This window comes from Trachemys scripta, chromosome 3 (assembly GCF_013100865.1).
Source record: "Trachemys scripta elegans isolate TJP31775 chromosome 3, CAS_Tse_1.0, whole genome shotgun sequence".
Taxonomy (NCBI): Eukaryota; Metazoa; Chordata; order Testudines; family Emydidae; genus Trachemys; species Trachemys scripta.
In genome coordinates this window covers 105,915,386-105,934,936 of record NC_048300.1, presented here as the reverse complement: position 1 = coordinate 105,934,936, position 19,551 = coordinate 105,915,386, and the positions used below count along the sequence as shown (strand labels likewise).

The 19,551-nt window shown below is 41.6% G+C and overlaps 2 protein-coding genes across 2 annotated transcripts; both read right to left on the bottom strand.

Annotated features, from left to right (window-relative positions):
- Window positions 1–5,064: 5,064 nt before the first annotated feature.
- Window positions 5,065–6,344, bottom strand: LOC117875619 (trace amine-associated receptor 2-like). The gene is made up of 2 exons (XM_034766987.1): window positions 6,136–6,344; window positions 5,065–5,761 (listed from the first exon to the last, which is right to left on the bottom strand). The coding sequence occupies exons 1-2, from the start codon at window positions 6,342–6,344 to the stop codon at window positions 5,065–5,067; spliced, it is 906 nt and encodes a 301-aa protein (XP_034622878.1).
- An 11,550-nt stretch (window positions 6,345–17,894) lies between these two features.
- On the bottom strand, window positions 17,895–18,854 carry LOC117875618 (trace amine-associated receptor 2-like). Its single transcript, XM_034766986.1, has one exon. The coding sequence runs from the start codon at window positions 18,792–18,794 to the stop codon at window positions 17,895–17,897; it is 900 nt and encodes a 299-aa protein (XP_034622877.1). The 5' UTR covers window positions 18,795–18,854.
- Window positions 18,855–19,551: the final 697 nt, after the last annotated feature.

Here is a 19,551-nt window from a genome sequence, read left to right as displayed (position 1 = left end):
CCAGTAATGCCAAGAAGAGTTTCTAGCAACATCATAAACCACAATACTCAAGTTTTGGGCATTTCTCATGCTACAAGGTCACCAAATTTAATTAGATACTTAGATTCTGTGCATGTCAGACACTCGTTCTTCAATAGAATACAGATTTTGATCAAATCAACTACCCCCTCTGCAAGCCCCATTTCTTCCTCCTTTCAATTCTATGGGTCCATATGCCTTCTCCTGTGTTATCTATCCCCTTTATTTGTCCCTCACCTATTCCTGCTTTTCTTTTCTTTCTCCCAGCATGTCAGGTTCATATAAGGCTATTTCTGTACCACAGAGTACATGAAAGCTTTCTGGCATACTTTTCTAAAATCCATTTGAAACTCCATTGTATGATAAGAATATGAACATTTGCAATTATAAACATATTGCAGGTTTACAACAGGTATGCCAGGCTGATATCAAAATATAGAGCCATTATAGTAGGGTTCTTTATTTTATATAAATAATCCTCTAATATGAATGCACCCAAAAGCCAATTATGCTGTGTGTATGCTTAACATTTTGTGATCGTTCACCTCTCTACCTCTTACATCAAAGATATAGAAAGTATCAGGTCTATTGTAATGCAAGTCCTTACCCCATTAAAGTCATCGAGAGTTTTAACACTGACTTTGATGGAATCAATATTAGATTTTATGTCTAATAAGGCTTATTCCTACAAGCATTTAAGCATGTGTATAACTTTACTCCTATGAGTAGCACCAGTGTTTACTGAGTTTACCCACAAGTGAATAAGAGTGCTTTCAGGAAAGGATTTTTGTATATTATCTTGCCTTAGTGCTTTAAAAGGACATATGACATTAACATGCATAAGAAATAGCACAGTGTGTATGCTCAGTAATAGATTGCAATCTCATGAAAAACAAAATTTCTAGCCCAGCCCTGCAGTCCTCACATTGGTAATTATCAGCTCATTAATACAATTTACAGATGTTCCATCTGTCACTGGCATAGCATAAGTTGTTGAAGATGATCCAGCTGTTCTTCTCTAGTCAGTTTCAAAATGATCTTGCCAAACATTTTCAGATTCAATGGCCTTCTTTATTTTACATAGTGGTTTAAATTATTTTTATGATATAGAGACAAACATATCCTCTGAAAGAATCATTAGAAAATTCTTTGTCATACAGTCATTCCACTATTGAGACTGGAAAATCAAATAAATTGCGGTTCTTCTAGTACTTTACAAAATGCAGTTGGTTACATCAGTACATTGGAGTAAAAATGTTTTACCTGATCTCTCTCCATACTTCATCTCTTCATTGAAAACATTTTTGGCTGGGATTTTTGCTTTTGTTTCTAATCTTTGATTTGACTTTGAAAATTTTCTGACTCAAATCAATGAACAGTTTTAGAACTTACCAGCAAAGTGTGTATAAATCTTCTTTTTCGTAATAACTCGCAAAGCTTGTTTGATTGCTTTTTTTCTCCATATGACTCCTTCTGGAAATGCTCAATGAAAATGCAGTTGAATTTTTTCCTCTTTTCTTATTAGATTAACTGGGTTGCTGCTAGTATATATACAGCAGAGAAGACCTGTAGTTGTCTCTGGTGAGTTCACTAGTCTCCTATCATCTCTTTCCTTTGGCAGATTTACTCTGTAACTCTTCATTCTGCTACCACAACTGAAAAAAATTATGCACAAACATCCCAGTGAGGAGATTATTTGATTTGATTCACAGTCATACTGGAAAATGGGAGGAAGAACTTTGCCTCTACTTAAATATGTTAAATAGAAAGCCATGAAAGGTCTTTTACATTATAAGATTTATGGGATGGGGCTGTCATTTACTCTGCTGAGTAGGGCCGGTTGAAAATGTTCTGTCAAAACTGTTTTTAGTTGGAAAACTGGGTTTTTGGCTACGCCTCCCCCCCCCCCCGTTTTTTCTTTTTTTTGCAATAAGTGTCTGTTTTCAATGGAAATTTACAATTTCTCATCAAAAAACTAAATGGCTATGCTTGTTTGGATGTTCTTTAATTTTCTTCTAGCATGGATATGTAGCAGAAAAGCTAAGATATGTTCTGCCCATTTTTGCTTGCGTTATCTGTTATATTCTCCAGAAGGTAACAAAACACCAGTCCATAACAGCTCCTACTGTGACACAAAGGATCATACAAACAGTACACAGGTATTTACAGATAAAGATTCTATATCCTTGCCAGAAGAAGGCATTGTATAAATCTACAGGGATTTGTGAGTTGCAACATCTCTTAGCTATAATATATCAGAATAAGGAAGGCTAACGAATAGAATACTTGTGTGAACAAAAATCACTGGATCTGCAGACAGCACCAGTCACTGCTTAGACAGGCAGAGCAGGAGTTAGACACTAACAAAAGTCCAGATAGACTCACTGAAGGTGGAAAAGAATGAGGGAAATGTCTTAATATCACCTTTGGTCCATTAAGATCAACAAGGTCTATGTCTTGATGTATAGGCTGACATGTAATTGAAAAGCCATTTTCCATATCACTGAATACCATGGAAAATGGGGCAGATCTGCAGTGTTTATATGCAGGAGAGAATAACACATTTGATTTAATTAAAAGTGCGTATTTTTCCCCCAACAGCAAAGATACTTCCATGCTACCATTCCACAAAAGCTATGTTCATCAGAAGCAGTGCATTGTTAAGATCTCCTGTGTCTCATATAGGACAAAGGCTGGTTGAGAAGAAACACTTCTACAGCCAAAAAAGAGTATGTTGCAATTTCTCCAATGTCAAAGTACTACCCTATCGAGAAAGTTCATAGCTAGAATTGAGGATTTGCAATCCAGAAGCAATGTTGTTATTGGAGTACATGCTATGTACTGACCGGGCCAACTAATGAGGAATTGTGCGGTATGTTGATGGCACACTCTGATCAATATTTAAAATAACTTAGGTACCTAAAGTTAGCTCCTGAATCCATATTTAGGCACCTAAAAAGGTACTATGAGTTTATGCAGGGTTTAAATATGGATTTTGGAACTGAACTTTAGGCCTCAGTGTGGCTACTGAATTAGTAAGAGGAAGCTATAAAACCATTTTGAAATAGAGTGGGGTGTGTGTGTGTGTGTGTGTGTGTGTGTGTGTGTGTGTGTGTGTGTGTGTGTGTGTGTGTGTGTGAATTCCCGAATCTGTTAAATCATTATATTAAACCAGAGTAATTCTGGCAGCGACTATAGTGAAGCCATTTAACATACAAACATCAGAAACATTTGTAGTTTGTTGCCTCCAAATCCTGATATTTTATCTAATGTATTGTTGCCCTTTGACTGAGAGTGGTGAATTTTCAGGCCTTGCAGCAGGTCATTTTCCATTGGTGGAGAGAACTTAACATCACAGAGTCAGATATCTTAAGTGCAATTTCTTTATTTACATGATGCATATACCCTTATCTATACTATTTACATACATGCCCTTTCAGTCTTAAATCACCACCTGCACCCACAACCATTCCCAGCTCTGCCATGCTTAGACCTCGCCAGGAACAGCTGCCTTTGTCACTTTGCTACAGATTTCCAGCCATCTCAGCTGCCAGGGAACCTTCCCTCTCCTGGCTGCTCTATCTGGTCAGGAGCCAGAAAAGCAGTAGCAGATTCACCCAGAGCTGTTTCATTACAGTGCCCTCTGCTGACTCCTTACTGCTCAGGAGATTTTCCATACTATTTATCCATGTAATTTTAGCACATGGGATCTGAGTGCCCCCCTTAAAGGGTTTCAGAGGCCATTGTTCATGACTGAAAATGTAGATGATGGCTTTTTTTCCTGCCATTTGTCCTCTCCAGATGCCAAATCTCTCTTTCCCTGAGCTCCATTCCCTGCTTTGGTATCTGGTCCGATGCCCACTGAATTCACTGCACATCTTTCTATTGATTTAAAGGGCACTGGATCAGGCCCTTGGTTTCCATACCTGCTCATGGGAGGTGGGACTTGTTCACACTCCAATCTCTAACTTTCATCAGTGGGTTGCAAGCAGCCAGCCTGTCAAATATCTCCTTCCTATTTCAGTCCCATCTGCTTTTGAGGAAGCAATTGACACTTTGGGTTTTAAGCCCACCCCTTCTGAGATCCAAATGGATATTATTCATGCCACCTGTGTTAAAAATTCAGCTAAGACATGTATTGGTACTGAAGCAATAAGAGAGCACTAAAAATATAACAAAACAGTAAATAAATAAGTAAGTACGCTTTAGTTTAGCAGTCAGAATGCAATGCATTTACAGTATATTAAATCGTTAATGTCAAATTTAAATCTAGATCTACAATACATGTTACCATGAATATAATGGGGGCTTCTATTAACTAAATATTAATATTGCATAACAACATATCTGAGTGGGTCATCTGTGAGGACTGAATACATGCCTCCTGGACCAGAAAGCATCAGCTTCAATTGTCTGAGCTAAAAGAACTGGGTTCAAATCCTGCCTCCAAAGAAGTCAACTGCAAAATTCCCATTGATATTAGTGGGGCCAGAGTTTCACACCAGATCTATTTGCTTGGCGGCAATAGCAGACTCAAACATCTACACATGGTCCAGCCACTAGAGGAGGACAGAGAGTTACACTGTTAGTATCAGTTATGTTTGCTCTAAGAAGCCACTTATAGTGTGCCTCGGAAAACAGATTAGCTGTACACATACAGGAATGTGGATTAAATATTTTACCTAATATTCAAATGATTTCTGGAACCATACGTTTAAAAAGACGTATTCAATATTCAATATTAAGAATTTAAATACTACCCTAGAAAAGGGGTATATGAAAAAAAGAATAAATTAAAATCATGATAAAACATAAGGTCTTTTTTTAACTAAAGTGTTTGGTGAAAGTGTTCGGTGAAAGTGTATATTGCATCTTTCAGACCATGTATACTGAACAATGAGTATCTAGTAATTCATAGGGAATTTTTTTTTTTTTTTGCTATTGGATTTTGTTTTCAAGTTCAGATATTCTATTGTGGTTGATTTTTAGCAAAAAGATTAGTTGTATGAGACTGTGGATTGAATATTTTACCTCTTAAGATATATTTCAATGCTTTCTGAAATCATGAATAAAAAAGTCATATATTAATGGATTGCAGGTAGAGTTGAAGTAACCAAACCAGTTTAAAGCATCAAACAGAACTAAAGTGGTAGTGAAATTTAAAAATGGGTCAATTAAGAATGTAAAGAAACATGGAAACCAGCATATTAGGAACATCCCCATAAATATACTCAAAGTCATAGCAGCCTCTCTGTCCTTTTTCTTGGAAAGTTGACTTCTAACATCATTGTTTGCATCATCAGGCATGTTGTTCACAACACGCGCATGCTTTTTGGATATTACAAAAAAAATTGCATATATCCCTATCATGACACAGCCGGGCGCAAACAAACCTACTGTAAACAAAACTGTACCCCATAATTTGTTGAACACAATAGGACACAAACTAGAGCATGCTACTAAAATCTTATAGCCTTGTATTCCAGAAGCATATGCTTCTGAAAAAACAATCCCGAAAGCAAAAGCAGCTGGCACTGTCCAACAAATTGCTAGCAATTGCCTTATCACAGGAAAAGTTATTTTGCTAGAATAATGCAGTGGGTAACAGATAGCATAAAGGTGATCAACAGCAATGGAACAAAGATGGAAGATGGAAACTAAACAGAGCATCAGATTAAAACTATAGTGGACTTTGCAGAAGGTGACCCCAAAATACCAGCAGTTCTCCACAGATATGATCATGCTGCAAGGCAGAGGTGGGCAAACTACGGCCCATGGGCCACATCTGGCCCACAGGACTGTCCTGCCCAGCCCTTGAGCTCCTAACCGAGGAGGCTAGCCCCCTGGCCCTCCCCTGCTGTCCTCCCTCCCCCTCAGCCATGCTGCGGGGGGTGGGGGTGGATAAGGGGAAGAAGGTCCCAGGGGGGCAGTCAGGGGACAGGAAGCAGGGGGGGTTGGATAGGGGGGTGGGATCCCGGGGGGACGATTTGGGTCAGGGGGTACTGGGTGGCGGCAGTCAGGGGATGAGAAGTGGGTGGGGGCGGGGCCCAGGCTGTTTGGGGAGGCACAGCCTTCCTACCCAGCCCTCCGATGTGGCCCTCGGGCCAAAAAGTTTGCCCATCCCTGCTGTAGGGCATAATGGTGAATCCCAAAAGAAAGTCTATAATAGCCATGGACAGAATCAAGAAGTTGGTTGGAGAGTGAAGCTGTTTGAAATAGGAGATTGAAGATTTCCAAGATAAGACAAGATTTCCAAGGACAGTGATGAAGATGACTCCAGTCATGAACAAATACATTGCACCTCGAACACCTGATGACCTGGACATTTCAGGACAAGATCCATTTTCAAATTCGGAGCAATCAATAAAGTTCTTGGTTGTATTAGAAGAAACCATAATCTTTTAGCTAATATGGTCAGACAATAATATTTGTATGTGACTTGTAATATTCGTAGCAATATAGCTCATATATTAGAATAAAACATACAGTTAGTTGACAGTAACTATTTAATGAGCTCAGCTGATGTAAAACAATATGATAAAATTAAACAAATTAAATAGTAAGCATTCAGGGAGGGAACGGAAGAGCAGTGAATTCAATATCATGTATTTTTCATCCCAATTTTATATTATTAGCTTTAATAAACTGATTAGTTATTTATTATTTGTATTACAGTAATGCCCTGAATCCCAAACAAGACCAGCTCCCTATGTGCCGTGTGAAGTGCTAACATAAAGGTCACCAGATTTTCACTGACAATATTAGATTAAAATATATCTTGTAATTTATCAGCCATTGGAAACATTCATGTTTCCACTACTAATACAGCTTGTGGTTTTTATTCTCATTACATATTTTAAACTGTGAACTATGAAGCAAAATTATTTTAAAAGTTGCTTGTGGTCTTTGCTGGTCCATCCTGATGTTTCAAGACAACTTCATGAACTATTTTTGTAAACCCGGGTTAGAGGGCAGCCAAGAGGTTGGGAGAACTTCAATCTATTTATTTTTACATTTATATTTATTGTGATACACCCAGACCAGTTGGGAACAGCAGAGTAGCAGAAGGGAGATATACTGGCCACTGGATAAGTAGTTTTCTGTTCCCTGAGTGACCAGAGCAGGGGCTGCTCCAGGCTAATAGGCCACCTGACTCCAATTAACCTGCTAAGAGTCAGGTGAGGCAGTTAAGCACCTGACTCTAATTAAGGCCCCTCTGATGCTATAAAAGGGCTCACTCCAGGGGAGAGGGGGTGGGTGGGTGTGTGTGTAAAAAACTGGGAGCAAGAGGAGTGCAAGAAGCTGAGAGTGAGTAGGCGTACTGCTGGAGGTCTGAGAAGTACAAGCGTTATCAGACATCAGGAGGAAGGTCCGGTGGTGAGGATGAAGAAGGTGTTGGGAGGAGGCCATGGGGAAGTAGCCCAGGGAGTTGTAGGTGTCGTGCAACTGTACTAGGAGGCACTCTAAACAGCTGCAGTCCACAGGGCCCTGGGCTGGAACCCGGAGTAGAGGGCGGGCTCGGGTTCCCCCCCATATCTCCCAACTCTTGATCAAACACAGGAGGAATTGACCTGGACTATAGCTTCTACCAGAGGGGAAGGTCTCTGGACTGTTTCGTGACCCACAGGGTGAATCTGTGAAGTGAGCAAATCTGCCAATAAGCGCAGGACCCACCAAGGTAGAGGAGGAACTTTGTCACATTATATAATCAGTTATTCTCCTCCCTGGGGGAACTTGACATCTGGGAAAGAACTGACTTTAATCTCATTTCCAACTGAATGAGGAAAGGATACTCAGTTTTAGCGTAGGCAGTGCAGAGAAGAGGCATCATAAATAAGCAGTAAAGAATAGCAAGGATTTCTTTTGGGTTCACAATTCACCTGGAATGCCCTCTGTTTGTAACCCTTGGTATGGCAGCATGCACAGTGTAAGTAGGATATGCCATCTGCCCACATAGTTCATATTTTACCTTAATCTTTTGTCAATGCATGTTATTTCTGAATTGCAGACACTCAGGTCTGGGGAGAGCACACAAGGGGTAGATTCTGTTTTCTCCCATGTAACAATGTCTCTAGGAGAAACTACTGACATCATTCTGCATTCCCTATTTGAAACTAGTGTTCTACATTAAAATAAGACCTAAAAGGAGAAGCTGATTTCACTTTCATGCCTAATTCAACTTTTCATATAAAGTAGCATTTAGAGCCTGATCCTGCACCACTGAGCTCAATGGGATCTCTGCCATTACAGGGCTGCCCGGGTGGGGGTCGGGGGGCGACAAGTGGGGCAATTTGCCCCAGGCCCCCTGAATCCTCTGGGCAGCCCTGTGCCATTAACTTCAATGAGAAAAGAAAAACTCTTAGGCTGTGGTCCTGGAAGTGGCTCCATGTGGGTAGACCCAGAGCCCCAGTAGAGCCGCATAGAAATCAGTGGAGCTCAGCAGGGGTTGGAGGTCTGCCAGTGTAGACGATTATGATTTCACTGAGTAGCTCACAGTCCTCTAATCTCTATTGCAGTAGCTCTTCTTAAAAGTAAAATACAAATATAGAAAATACAAGAGTCCAGTCATGCATTTCACACACACCTCATTTTCCCTCCCCTTATCTGCCCATGTCCAGGGAAAGGCTTGATAGATCACAAGCTGGTTTTAAAACAACTTGCTTATTGTTCCCCTTGTGCAAAAGGTCATATTGAATTTTAAGGGCAGATTTGCTCAGAGTGACTGCCTGGAATTACTAATGGATACAACACGCTGTGCTTTTATGGCTTTACAAACAGATCTCAGGAGATTTGGAACCAAATGGGGAAAAAACCCTAGAACTATTTGGCCTTTAGTAAGTAAATGAAGGAAAATCTCTTGGGGGTACTAATGTGATCTCCCCAGATCTCAACATTGGTTTTTGCTTCTTTGCCTCCTCCATATTTTTCTTTTACCTTCAGCAATTAAATGGCTCCAATCTTTTGATTAGAGGTGACTCTTAAGACAATACCATCATTTTGAAGCCATGATTTCTGTTAACGTAATTACAGAGCCCTGCTCTGGCTTTAAAATTATGGTGATTTTTCTATGAAATGTAATTACTGTCTTCTGGTCACAGTGCACAACAGACCTGCGGCAAAGGCAACTACTAAACAAGATTTGCTCCTAAACAAAAATACACAATGTTTGAATTTTGGTGCATTTGTGGTTAGTCAATTTAAATACCTTTCTAATCATTTTGAATGGCAGGAGATATTTATCATCTTTTCCTTTGTTTCCTACAGTATTGATAGTATGTTATGTCCTGCTTCTCACTATCCGACAGAATATTTCCAGAAACATTACCACTATGGAAATTTGACTCAGTAACAATTGTCCTTCATTCTTGTCCTATGCTCCAGTGTGTTGTATAAAAGTTAATAGCATGTTTCCGGTATTAGAACAGAAGACAGGTTGACAGGATTGCCTGAGTACTAATTCATACTCTTAACACTGACTTTTTCTGTACTTTGGATAAATCACTTACCCTCTTTGCCTTAGGGCTTGTCTACACTTAAAACGTTGCAGCAACACAGCTGTAGCCCTTCAGTGAGGACACAACCTATGCCAACAGATGGGGTTCTCTCATTCAGGGGCGGCTCTATGTATTTCGCTGCCCCAAGCATGGCAGTCAGGTGGCTTTCGGTGGCACGCCTGCGGGAGGTCCAGTGGTAGCATGGGTTCGGCGGCATGCCTGTGGGAGGTCCACCGGTCCCGCGCCTTCGGCGTCCCCGCCACCGAATTTCCACCAAAGCCTCAGGACTGGCGGACCTCCTGCAGGCATGCTGCTGAAGGCTGCCTGACTGCCACCGTCACAGGGACTGGCAGGCTGCCCCCCGCGACTTGCACCCCAGGCACATGCTTGGTGTGCTGGTGCCTGGAGCCGCCCCCTGCTCCCATTGGCATAGGTAATCCATCTCCCTGAAAGGTGATAGCTAGGTTGACAGGAGAATTCTCCCACCAACCTAATGCTGTCTACACTGGGGGTTACGTCGGTTTAACTGCGTCACTCTGGGGTGTGGATTTTTCACATCCCTGAGCCATGTAATTATACTGATCTAATTTCCTAGTGTAGACCAGCCCTTAGTTTCCCCCTCTGTAAAACAGGCATGTAAAACACTTACCTACATCACAAAAGGGTGTGAAGGTTGAGGTACGATAGTGAACTGCTCTGCAGCTAAAACACGCTCTTTGCACTAAGTGCTAGGTACAAAGACAAGCCTCTCTTTTTCTTTTAAAAATATTAAAGTGAATGTAATGCTAAAGATAATGAGGGTCAGATAAGAGCTCCTTAGAGTATAGGATCATGTATATCTGCATAATGTAGGACAAATCCTGTATTATTTAACCAAACAGGCTCAGATTCCCGAACGTATTTAGGCTTCCAACTTCTACTGAAATCAACTGACGTTAGGAACCAAAAATACCTCTGAGGATCTAGATATCAGTTAATGGTGAATGCTATAGGAGCACCCACAGGGAAAAATTAGTGGGTGGTAGCCAAGCTCCCCTCACCCCCCACCTCTGTCTCCTCCTCCTCCTCTCCCTCCCCTCAGTGCACCCCGTCCCCACTCCTCCGCCTACCTCCCAGTGCTTCCCGCCCAGCCACTGCCAAACAACTGTTTGGCAGTATTAGCATGCTCTGGGAGGGGGAAGGAGTGGGAACGTGGTGTGCTCAGAGGAGGAGGCAGGGGCGAGGATTTGGGAAAGGAGTTGGAATAGGGGAAGGGAGGAGGGCGGAGCTGGGGTGGGGACTTTGGGAAAGCGGTTGGGATGGGGGCAAGGCAGGGGTGGGAAGAGGCAGGGTAGGGGCGGGGCCTCATGGAAGGGGTGGAGTGGAACGGGGCTGGGGGCAGAGTGGGGACCACCCATGGGAAAGTCAGTGCCTATGGTGAATGAATTGGAGACACAATTTATCCCTACAGTATATTTCCCTACACTGTTCTTGCCAATCAACTTCAATCCTGACTTGTTACATTCTTTGATGTCCTCATCCCAGGCTTAAGTCTTTGTGATGAATAGTGCCAAGCCACGGGTTTTTTGCAGTCTTCCCAAAGGTGGGTGTGATGGGTTGGACCCCCCTATCCAGGTGCCACCAGATGTGCTGGGGTCCCACTGAGCCTGTCAGTCCTACCAGCCTGGGTTTCCCTTGCACTGGGTTGCTGTGCCAGCCCCTGTCAAGCCCCTTTCCAGCACACACCCAGGCAAGGCCACAACCAGCTGCAGACACAGACTGAAATCAACTCTGTGTAGGAGGATTCAGCTAATGGAATGGCTAGCACTCCAGTGCACACACCATCTGGAGTGTAAACCCCCAAATAATATTGTAGTGTGCTGTATAGAGAGATCTGTACAATGCAAGCTCATAAAAATCGCCTCCTCCCTCAATGTGGAGGGAGAGATGCACAGCTTTTTGCCCCCTTAGATATGAATTGCACAAACTGGGTTTTGAAATAAACAAGAAATAAGTTTATTAACTACAAAAGTTAAATTTTAAGTGATTATAAGGGTTAGCAAACAGAACAGAGCAGATTATTGAGCAAATAAAACAAAACACACAACCTAATCTTAATTCACTAAAGAAACGGGTAACAAAATGTAATTTCTCACCCAAAATGGTGTTTTAGGCAGGTTGCAGAGTTTCTGCAGCTTAGAGTTCCAGTTATTTCTCTTTACAGACTAGACCCCTGTCTCAGACTGGACTCAGCCCTTGCCTTTCCCCAGCTTAGTTCCTCTGTCTCTTCAGGTACTTTAAGCAGTCTTTTTTCTTGGGCAGGGAGGCAATGGAGAAAAGCCCTGATTGACTTACTTCCTAGCCTTAAGTAGGATTTACATAAGGTGGCAATCCTTTGTTTCCAGTGGAAAAATGCCAGCAGTGTCCAAGGTGGTACTTCGTACCAGGTGATATCAAAGCAACATCCCAGGCAGCTCCTCAAGAAGGTGGGAGATTAGTATCTTCAAAGTTCTATTGTCCTTCTTAAATGGCTCATTCAGGCTGATTGCCTACTGTCTGGTGAGCATTCCCCCAAGTACACACGCAGTTGTAATTGTTATATAGTCAATATTCCTAACTTCAGATACAGAAATGATACATGCATACAAATTGGATAAACATATTTTGTAGATCTTAACATTTTCAATGATACCTCACATGACCGATCTTACATAAAACATATCTTAGATATGCCATATTTATATCATAACAATATTTCTATGAAGAATGTGGGGTGTAATGTCACAGTGGGTAATCAAGGTCATTTTTAAATTAGGGTATCAATATACTTCCCTTTTAAAAGGTTGGATAGATCATGTCTTTATCAGCTTTCCAGAGATTTAAAAAAAAATAGAAAAGATTATAAATATTATCATACAATTATAAGTTATAGAATATATAAAGTATAGATTATATAAATATAATAGATTATGTAAATGTATATTATATTATATGATTATTTATAAATTATGAATTATAGATTATAAATACGATTATAAATATTGTAGCAAATCCTAGGATTTGCTACAATATACTTCTCTTTTAAAAAGTTGGATAGAGCATGAATTTCTCAGTTTTCCAGAGATACAGAAGTTTACAAAAAACATAGAAAAGATTATAAATACCAGGCTAAGGGACAGATTTAGGAGCCTAAAGATGCAGGTGGCCACATGCATGACCTTGGATAAATCGTTTAATCTAATCCATGCTTCAATTTCCCCATTTGTAAATAGCGTTTACTAACCTCACTGGTGTTTTGAGGATAAATCCACTAATGACTGGAAAGAGACAAAATAGTGTAATGATGAAAACCACACAAGTAGATAGACTCCAAAGCCTCATTAGCCTGGTGCATAGGTAATCAAAGCTCTTATCTTTTTCCACTTCTAGAATCAGGTTTTAAAACTCTCAATCAGCAGCTTAAAGCACAATGAAATATATAATATTAATACCATTGTACTGGTATCTTCACAATGGCTACATTATCCTCGTATTTAATTTTTCACTGGGGTGTGCTTTGTCACATTACACCTTTGTTAGGATGAGTCAAGCATTATATAGTAATGCTATGTGAAATATTTGCCTACAGCATTGAACCTACGGCAGATCAGGGTGGGTGTAGAGTCTAAGGTACTACATATAAACCAACTTTTGGCAGACTTTGCTAATAGTACTTACATGGATGTATTCTTTCTTTGTCCATTTCCCTGGGTATCCTTTCCATGTTTCCTGCCCAAGATCGCTCCTCCTTACTGTTTTAAATTATATTGTGAGATAGCACTTTTAATTGGCAGATTGCAATACTCTTTACAAAGGAGGTCAGTATCATTATCCCCATTTTACAGATGGGGAAACTGGTGCAGAGAGGCGATGGCCTGAATCCAAAAAGGAATTTAGGCATTTCAATGCCTAACTTCTAGGTGTCTTGAAAATCAGTGGAACAACAATGGGAGCCACAAAGTCAGAATTAGGTGCCTAGGCTGCCTATACAGTACCTGGGGAAAGACAGGGGCCAAAGAATGGGATCTACAAAATCCAAAACTAGATAGTGGAAGATGCCAATGAGAGGCATGTGTCCTAAGCCACACCCCTCACACAATATTTGGCACCTAAATCCAGCCTGCAGGAAGGTACCTATTGCTGCTTGTGACCCACAGCGAGGAATCCCTTTCCCAGAGCAGTTTAGACACCCAAGGCACTTGCTGTAAGAAGTACCAAGGAAATAGGGGGGGGGGGGGGGGCGGGAAAGGGGGTGGAGGAAGAGAAGAAGGCCCGGTGGTGACAGCATGAGCATCTAGATTATGGTATGTTCTGATGTGGGTCTTGCTCAGTCTCTCTTGTTGAAGCCATTCCTCTTTTATTAAATGTTAGTTGGGCTAGAGACAGAGTGATAATCACTCTGCAATCCAGTGCTTAGGGCACCCACCTCTTCAAATCCCTTCTCCTCATTAGACAGAAGGGAGAATTGTACCAGGATCTCCCACATACTGGTGAATACCCTAATCACTGGGCTAAAGGCTATAAGAGAGTTTACCACCTCTTCCCCTCACAGCCAATTTCTGTGGCGGTAGATGTGCTCTGAGCATGCCTAATGAATTGGGCCCCATGGAGAAAATAGACATTGCACCATCTCTCCATCTGCTTTGAGGATCACACTGGGGCTTAGTCATAAGACAGGCATCTGGATGCCTGCCTGTGGCAGCAGTACTCATGCTCAGAGGTACATGCCTAGGGGACCTTTTATAGCAAAAACGTTGGTGCTGAGTGAGTTTAGGCAGCTAGCAGGATAGGTGGCAGCCAAGCAGGGTTATGTGGATCACAATGATACTTAAAACTGGAAATGAGGTGACTAAATCCCTTTGTGGATCTGTCTGGGCCAAAGTGACTTGCCCAAGGTCACGCAGTAGGATAGCTGCAAATAGAACTCAAGTATCCTGAGTCCCCAGCTAATGCTTTATCTGTTAGACCTTGCTGCCTGCCCTGAAGATCATTGTTATTACTACTGCATGGTATTTTACAGAAATGTACCAAAGAGACCCCTGCCCAAGCCAGCCTCCAGTTTAAACAAGCAAAATACAGAAAACCAGAGCGGGAAAGCAGCAATATACAAGGAAGGAGAATTAATAGTTGTGTTTAGTGTGCTTCTTATGAGGTCCTAAGACTATTCTGTTCTGTGGGATTGAACTTCTCTCTCAAACATTTTTTTTTTAAGAAAAAAGAGAATCTTGTGCTGTGAGCTGTATTAAAGTATTGAAATGAGGCTTATTAGAGATAATCAAAAATGTTCAGTTAAAGTTTTTATGATGAAAAATGGCTTTTTTGACTACATGAACATTTTCATGAAAATGTTTATATTATTTGAAATTTTATTGGAACTAAAATTTTCATTTTGATTGAAAAACATTATTGTGTTGGGGTGGTGGTGGGTTTTTTGTTTTGTTTTGTTTTGTTTTCCCTTCTTTCTGTCCTTCCCTCTACCCTCTCCAGTCAAATAAAGGGGAAGTGAGAGAAAAAGGAAAAAAACAAACATGAAAACCATTTTAAAATGAAATTGAAACAAACCAAATTTTTAAATTGAATCAAAATGAAAGAAAAGTATTGCAATGCAATAAAAATGGTTTAATTTCTTTCAAAATGATGCGAGACAAGAGGGAAAGAATGTAGGTTGGTTAGGAGATTAAAGGGGGTGGAGTCAAGGGGACTAGCTGAGAGGTTCAGGATAGTGGGACCATGGGAGACCTCCACACCAGACAAGAGAGAAGGAAGCCACAGAGGTGGGAAGGGACTGGGAGGTGAGGAAGATGGACATATCACACACTTGCAAAATCCTGAGCAGAGAGGGAGAAGGTGCAGTCACTGCCTCCCACTGTGCGTTATTGTGTGACCCAGACACTCTGCCTATGCTTTAAAATGAAGATTATGAAATTCATTGCTTTTTTCCTTCTACCATCATCTTAATTTCAGAACTTAAAAAAAATAGTGAAATGCATGTACTGATTACACTGCATGTTGCAGGAGACTACATGGGTGAAACCCTTTTGAAGTCAATGGAAAAATTCCCCATATTTCCCCAGAATTTCACCCCGTATTTCCTACTATAGCTCCCAGCTGTACACTTGTATGGCATGTTAGACTAGAATGTAGATAGCTCACTTACTGAAGAAACAAAAGGAAAGAACAGAAATTAAGGAGATGAAGTCTGAGACAAGTAATATAAAGAGAAAATTGAATTACAATGCTGAACTAGAATTACAATAATAAAAGCGAGACAAGGTGGATGAGGTTACATCTTTTATTGGCTCAACTTCCGGTGGTGGAAAAGACAAGTTTTTAAACTCCACAGAGTTCTTTGACTCTGTGAGGCTTGAAAGCTTCTCCCTTCCACCAACAGAAGTTGGTCCAATAAAAGATATTACCTCACCCACCTTGTCTCTCTCATTTGCTGGGACTAATATGGCTACTACACACTGCAAACAATAATAAAAGACAAATACAGTTTGTAGTGGTTAAAATATTTATTTATATTTTGTCCACATCTACTCAATTGCTTGTTTGGGCCTGGATCCTGTGTGCTGACTTGTGGAGGTGGAGTCCTGTGCCTGTATGGAGCTCTATTGACTTCAGTAGTGTGACGGGGTAGACTCACCACTGCAGCGCCTCCTGCTGGCTGTTCTGGGGATTAGCTCTGTTCACCAGTGCGCCCTCTTCTGGTGATGTCTTGCCGCGATCAATTCTGCTCCTGGACCCAGGTCACTCCCAGGACTGCGGTGTCCTCTTCATGACACAGCCCTCCGACTGTGCTGCACTCTGTGCTTCCCCTTTTCCAGGGGACAGTATCACATTTTGCTGTCCAGCCACTTCTCTCAGTGGCTACTGCAGCCAATTGTCTGCTACTTCCTCAGTGGCGGGGAGAGACACAGGCCTGCCCACTACCCCAGGTCCTGGCCCAGGGACCCTGGAGATGGCCACTACTTGCTACGTCTCCTCCCACTCCTCAATAGATTTCTCTGGGCCACTTCCCTGTGGCCCTAGCACCCAAGGCCATCCTTACCCAAACACAAAGTATGCAGCCACAAAGTTGGGTCACCAAATTTCCTGATGCCCTGTACAGCTGCATGCTGCTCCAGCCCCTGCCCCGCCTCTTCCCCATGGCCCCCATCCCAGCCCCACCTTTTCTCCACCCAAGCCCCACCTCTTCCTGCCCCTGCCCTGCCCCAGCCCCGCCCCCACTCCCCTGAGGACTGAAGCAGAGCCAGGCTTGCACTCACCGGTGACAGGAAGTGCAGCAACCCGGCCCCAGCCGCACCGCTTGTGAACTGTTTCCCTCTTACCCCCAAGCCAACCCCCCCCCCACAGGGGGTCTGCGTAGGGCCTCAGAATAGCTAGGGATGGCCCTGCTAGCACCCTCTTTGTGCTGGCCTCAGCCTGCAGATCCTTCCAGCCTGCCAGGAGCTGCCTTTAAGCTCCCTGGGTCTCTGCCTGCAGCACTGCTCTGCCCAGGGTGCTTGCTGCCTTCAGCCTGCAAGACAGCCAGTTCTCCTCAAGCTCCAGGGAGTGACTGAAGCTGCTCTGCAGCCCTTCCTATATGGGCCAGCCTGGCCCTGATTGGCTGCTCCACACAGCCTCTCTCTAATTGGCTGCCTGCTGCGCAGCCTCCCTAGGGCTCTATTAATCATAAGTAGGGCTTTTGTTTTGGTAAGTCAGGTGATAGCTCTTTGTTACCAAGTCCACATCTATAAATCTGTTTCATGTAGAACTTAACATGAAATTTTCACCTTGTGCCAGCTTTGCTTAATCCATTCTTTTGTTGAAGGTGTTGCTCTGCTTCATCATTTTCTGGTTGCAAATGTTCATTTAGATTGATAATCCTTTGCAAATATATATATATACACACACCTCTACCCCGATACAACGCGACCTGATATAACACAAATTCTGATATAACGCGGTAAAGCAGTGCTCCAGGGTGGGGCTGTGCACTCCGGTGGATCAAAGCAAGTTTGATATAACGCGGTTTCACCTATAACGCGGTAAGATTTTTTGGCTCCCTAGGACAGCGTTATATCGAGGTAGAGGTGTATATATTACTGAATTATGAGAGACAGGTACTGACATTTTCTGCTAAGAGCTTACTTAAACATAATCATGCACTCTGTATTGCCACTCATACTGTTGGGAGATAATCAGTGAAAACTATTAGATGATAGCATGCTGTAATAATAATTATGAAAGATGAATAAGACATCTTTAATTTTACACTATAATATTCAACAAAACAATGCCCACTTTTTAACTGAAAATCACCACTGGATTCAATTGTTATAACCAGACACATTATTGATTTTCAGGAAACAGACTAGCTGTCTAGAAGTGTGTCTGGAATATTTTACCTAATATGTATCTCAGTGCTTTTCGAAACCATGGGTAGAAAAAACCATATATTAATGGATTACAGGTAGAATTAAAATAGCCACACCATGTTAAGGCATCAAACAACAGTGCAGGAGAAGAGAAATTTAAAAATGGCTCAATTAAAACTGTGAAGAAACATGGAAACCAGCATATTAGGAACACCCCCATGACTATACTCAGTGTCTTAGCAGCCTTCCTGTCTTTATTCTTGGAAAGTTGATTTGGCTTTTTGTGATTTGCATTTTCAGGCATGCTGCTTATAAGACGTGCATGCTTTTTGGATACTAAAAAAATTTTGACATAAATTCCTAGCATAATACAGCAAGGAGTAAAGAAGCCAACTGTGAACAAAACTGTTCCCCATAATTTATTAACTATAACTAGACAGGAACTAGAGCATGCATCTAAAATCTGATAGCCCTCTATTCCAGAAGCATATGCTTCCGGGAAAGACACCCCTAAAACAAAAGCAGCTGGTACTGACCAACAAACGGCTAGCATTCGCTTTATCACAGAGATGGTTACTTTGCTAGAATAATGCAGTGGGTAACAGATAGCATAAAAGCGATCAACAGCAATGGAACAAAGATGGAAGATAGAAGTTACACAGAGCATCACATCAAAACTATAGTGGACTTTGCAAAACGTGAGCCCAAAATACCAGCAGTTCTCCACAGATCTGACCATGCTGTAGGGCATAACGGTGAGTCCCAGAAGAAAGTCTGTGACAGCCATGGAGAGGATCAGGAAGTTGGTTGGAGAGCGAAGCTGTTTGAAATAGGAGATTGAAATGATTATGGCTAGATTCCCAAAGATGGTGATGAAGATCGCTCCAGTCATGAACAAATACATTGCACCTCGAATACCTGATGATCTGAACGTTCCAGGACAAGATCCATTTCCAAATTCAAAGCAATTAATCCAGTGCTTGGAGATATTAGGAAAAGCCATAATCTGTTATCAGATATTTTCCTGTTAAGATAGACAATGTTAATAATAAATAAAATAATAGGATATCTCCATTAATTTATTATCTCCTAGAACTGGAAGGGACCTTGAAAGATCATTGAGTCCAGCCCCCTGCCTTCACTAGCAGGACCAAGTACTGCTTTTGCCCCGATCCCTAAGTGGCCCCCTCAAGGATTGGGTTTAGCAGGCCAATGCTCAAACCACTGAGCTATCCCTCCCCCCTAATGTTTTTATGTGCAGTTTTAATGTTCAGGCGTTTTCAATGGACTACAACTCCTAACATAGAATACAATGTAAAGTTAATTGGAAGTAACCATTAAACATTGTTTAAAGTTATCAGGTGAAATCCTGGTCCCATGGAAGTGAAAGACAAAACTCTTATTGATTTCAGTAGGGCCAGGCTTTCATCCATCATTTCTGTGATAGATGCTGAAGTAATTTACATGGGTTGACACTGGAAATGATGATGAATATCATTTACAAAAATGTTTTTAAATAAAAATGTTAAAAGTACATACTTTTTTCACATCATTAATTTGACTATTAGTATCACATTTCTTTTCTGCAATCTATTACTTAAGTTCCACATTTTAAAAAGCTATTTATTTTCTACAGATGTCAAAATCAGCTCTTTTAACTA